At 30.3% G+C, this 3,553-nt stretch overlaps 1 protein-coding gene across 1 annotated transcript; it reads left to right on the forward strand.

The window, feature by feature from the left end:
* Nucleotides 1-1,467: 1,467 nt before the first annotated feature.
* LOC116852605 lies at nt 1,468-3,093 on the forward strand. Its single transcript, XM_032833123.1, has 5 exons — nt 1,468-1,565; nt 2,069-2,296; nt 2,408-2,506; nt 2,600-2,889; nt 2,956-3,093. Exons 2-5 carry the CDS (start codon nt 2,170-2,172, stop codon nt 3,091-3,093), a joined length of 654 nt encoding a protein of 217 aa, XP_032689014.1. The 5' UTR covers nt 1,468-1,565; nt 2,069-2,169.
* The last annotated feature ends 460 nt before the right edge of the window (nt 3,094-3,553 follow it).

A 3,553-nucleotide genomic window follows, 5' to 3' on the forward strand; every position in this document is an offset into this window, starting at 1 on the left:
ATGATTCAGCACAAATGTATTTTATTATACGTAAAAAATAAACTAAATGCAGTTACTCTTCTGCATTTTTAATAATAAATGTAGTAAATGCCAATGACTCTTATAAAAAATTTTAGACAATTAAATATCTATTTTGTATAAGGAAATGACTTTCCAATATCGTAAATTTACAGTTAAGTACAATAATATTACAGTTTTGTAAGTAATTAAAAAAAGGTATAGTGCATTTCCATAGAAATAAAAGATTAGTGAAATTATTAAATGATCATAGTATATGTGTAAATAAATATAACTATTATAGTGTAGATAAATATTATTAGTATATTATTTTAAACAAAATATTCCATTAATAAATTTATGTAAAAGAACATTCATTTGAATTTAAAAAAATATGTGACGCGCGAAAACTCTGCCTCTAATAACATCGTTACGTATCACTGTGACCGGGAAGAACAGCATCAGTGCCTAGATTTCTTAAACCGTAAGAGAAAACCAGTGTTAGTGTGTGTTTTTGTATTAGCAGAGAGAAGTCTGAAAGCTGATTGTTAAGATAAGGAAAAATCTTATATTTTTCAAGTACATTACTAAAATGGTTATTTGAGGTTATATTGTATTATAAAAGTTGTATAGGTTATATTGTACACACATCAAATTGTAGAACAAAGGGAACTGAGTAGCCGTTTATTATATAGAATGGATGACCTTGGTAATGATGTGTTTAGGTAATAACTTTGAAAAGTCTTCTTGCAATAACGGTTGGTTTAATACGATGACTTTGGTAGGAATTCCTCCTTGCCAAAGATTTCTTATCTCTTTACACACACTTTCCTTTTCCGCCAACACTATTCACAACACAAATCGTCCGAATAATTCAGTAATACAATGCAATGCTTTACAAAATTATAATACCTTTGAGGATTCACTTCCTTTTATACAAAGGTATACAAAGGTATACAAAGGTATACAAAGGTATACAAAGGGTCCGATTTCTAACCTCGCAGGGTTTACTCGCACGTTGCTATACGATTCAAGAGAACGTTTCTCGTTTCAACCTCAATATCGCAACGAATAAAGATATATATCTAAAGTGTATCGACCGCTTCCGAAACGTACGCACTCCGTTAATTACTTAATACTTGATAATCGGTTCGATCTAGCCACGGTCTCTCTCTCCTTCCGTAGCTCGCACGCGGTTTTTATATCCTCTCCTCGTGAACAGTTCTATTCAGCGACTGCGCATCTAAATTTGACGATGTATTGTCAGATGGCGTATGCTTCAATATTTCCATTTCTTACAAAATGTTCTGTTTGTTATTAGATAAGCAGTGAACAAGATAATAGTCTTGGACAATATGCAGTTGTTGGATTTACTGATGAGAACTCAAACTCGATGAAAATTATTGATTTGGTTCCTTCTTCCTGGATCTACGAAGTTGACCAGAAGGGATATTTTTGTTTGTATCCAGATTCAATTGATTATCATCATTTAGATAACTGGCTTCTTTCGTTGAAAAGCGCCGAAAACCATTGGAATTCGTATGCAATAACTATTATTGCATATGCAAGTAAACAATGATATTTAATAATAATCATTATTGTAACAGATATATTTTTACATACAGATATAGATGAGTTTGAGATGAGTGACTGGATATACGTATAAATACTATGAGAAAATGAGAAAGTACCTAGATACATGTATATTTAGATATTTTCTTATAGTATCTATATGTGTGTCGAGTTATTCATCTCAAAGGTGCATCTGTATTTCTATCTAAAAATGTATCTGTTACAATACTGATAATGATCTATTAGATATATCAATGAATTCTGTGCGTTCTTGACAAAATTTGATCTGTATTTAAAAATAAACAAAAAGAACTTTATCATTGAAATATTCCCCATTGGCATCGATAACTCTTTGCCATTTATCAGGTAGCGTGTTCCGTCGAAGTAGAAACTTGGCGTTTGCTGCTTGGAATCGGTTAACCTAAAGCACAGAATTCGTTGATACATCAAATATTATACTTACCTAATATTACTGCAAGTTTTCTCATTGATTTATCAGAAGATTTAAAACAAGGAAAAAGAAGGTTGAAGAGAGCACTGAAGTCGGACAACGTGAAAAGTACTGATGATGACGTGTGTAATATTAATGAAGAATCAGTAATGATATTGTGCAAAGATTCCCTGCAAAATCAGTTAAATGCAGTGAAGCCATTTTTAATCGTTGACGAATCTCCTTCGACAAGTTCTTCACGAGCTTTTATCAAAACAAAAACAAAGAAAAAACAAGGTACATTAATTTTTTAGTTTTAGAATTTTTTCTTTATATTGCGCTATACAGTACTATTTATATATTTTGTATTGCAATATACAGTATTATTTATATAGATTTTTATTATAGAGATATCATCAGCAGAAAATGTACTTCCTTCAACATCAATCGCAATGCTTCCAGTTATAAATGAAGAGACGACAGCCGAGATTTTGAACGTACAACCGAGTAAACATTAAAAATTCTATTACATATATTTCAATTTTGGGTTCAAATGATTAATTTAATATTCAATAATTGATGTATCAATTATTTTTTTAGTTTCAGTGGATGGGACAGATTATATCGACCAAAAATTTCAACAGCTCCAGAAAGAACTTACAAACCAAATTTTATCCGTCAAAAGAAGTATTTTGTACGATTTGGATAAGAAGATAAACGAAGTGAAACATACAATTATCATTAATCAATCAAATGCTAATTATCAACCAGAAAGAAGCATCGAAAAGTTAAAAGAAGCATTAACAATTGCTCTATCAACAATATCACTGGATCACTTTTTACAATTAGAAAATTTATTAATGGATTCTCCACAGAACAAAGAAGCATTGGTAAATAGATCGTAGTTCTATTTGCAAAAGTTTTTAAAATTTTTAAAATTTTCTTAATTTTATCAGATGGCTTTGTTCCGTGTACTTATTATTACACAATCCAATTTGAAAGAAAGCATTGCTAAAGTAATGAGTTCAATAATGACGAAGGCAGTAGAATTACAATATTCGGGAACAGGAAAAATAATTAATGGACAGTGCTAAAAAACTTTAGCAGTACTAATTCGTACATATGTTTAAGAGGTAAAATATATTTTTTTAACATCAATTTTTATATGACTTATACAATTTATGTATAAACACATTTGATTTCTAATTTTTTGTTATAGATATTTTAATAGAAAAATTCGGAAATAGTGTGGATTTAAACCCATACAGCACAGATGTTGCAGCAATATCTCTGCAACGTTGCAGCAATGTTGAAAGTTGAATCTATGTTGCTGCAATGTTGCTGCAACATAGATTCAACTTTCTGTGCTGTATGGGAAAGAAGTTGCCAGGTGAGGTGGGATTATGGTTATCACGAGCTAGAGACCGTGAAGGAGGCAGAAAAGAACGAAACAAAAATAATTAAAAATAAAACCTTAAAATTTATTTAAAATATTAAGTCAAAATTAAAGTTTAAAATTTGTTACCACTTTTCCATTTAATATATCCCCATACA

The sequence above is a fragment of the Odontomachus brunneus genome, unplaced genomic scaffold (assembly GCF_010583005.1).
Source record: "Odontomachus brunneus isolate Ranch 3 - 2012 unplaced genomic scaffold, Obru_v1 Obru_scaffold_239, whole genome shotgun sequence".
In the NCBI taxonomy this organism is placed as follows: Eukaryota; Metazoa; Arthropoda; class Insecta; order Hymenoptera; family Formicidae; genus Odontomachus; species Odontomachus brunneus.

Bases quoted from the DNA above. Each gene is read 5' to 3' on its own strand.
- LOC116852605 (XM_032833123.1), top strand. From the start codon at position 2,170: ATGATATTGTGCAAAGATTCCCTGCAAAATCAGTTAAATGCAGTGAAG. The intron at 2,507-2,599 runs GTAAACATTAAA...TTATTTTTTTAG, and splicing joins GATTTTGAACGTACAACCGA to TTTCAGTGGATGGGACAGAT. The intron at 2,890-2,955 runs GTAAATAGATCG...TAATTTTATCAG, and splicing joins CACAGAACAAAGAAGCATTG to ATGGCTTTGTTCCGTGTACT.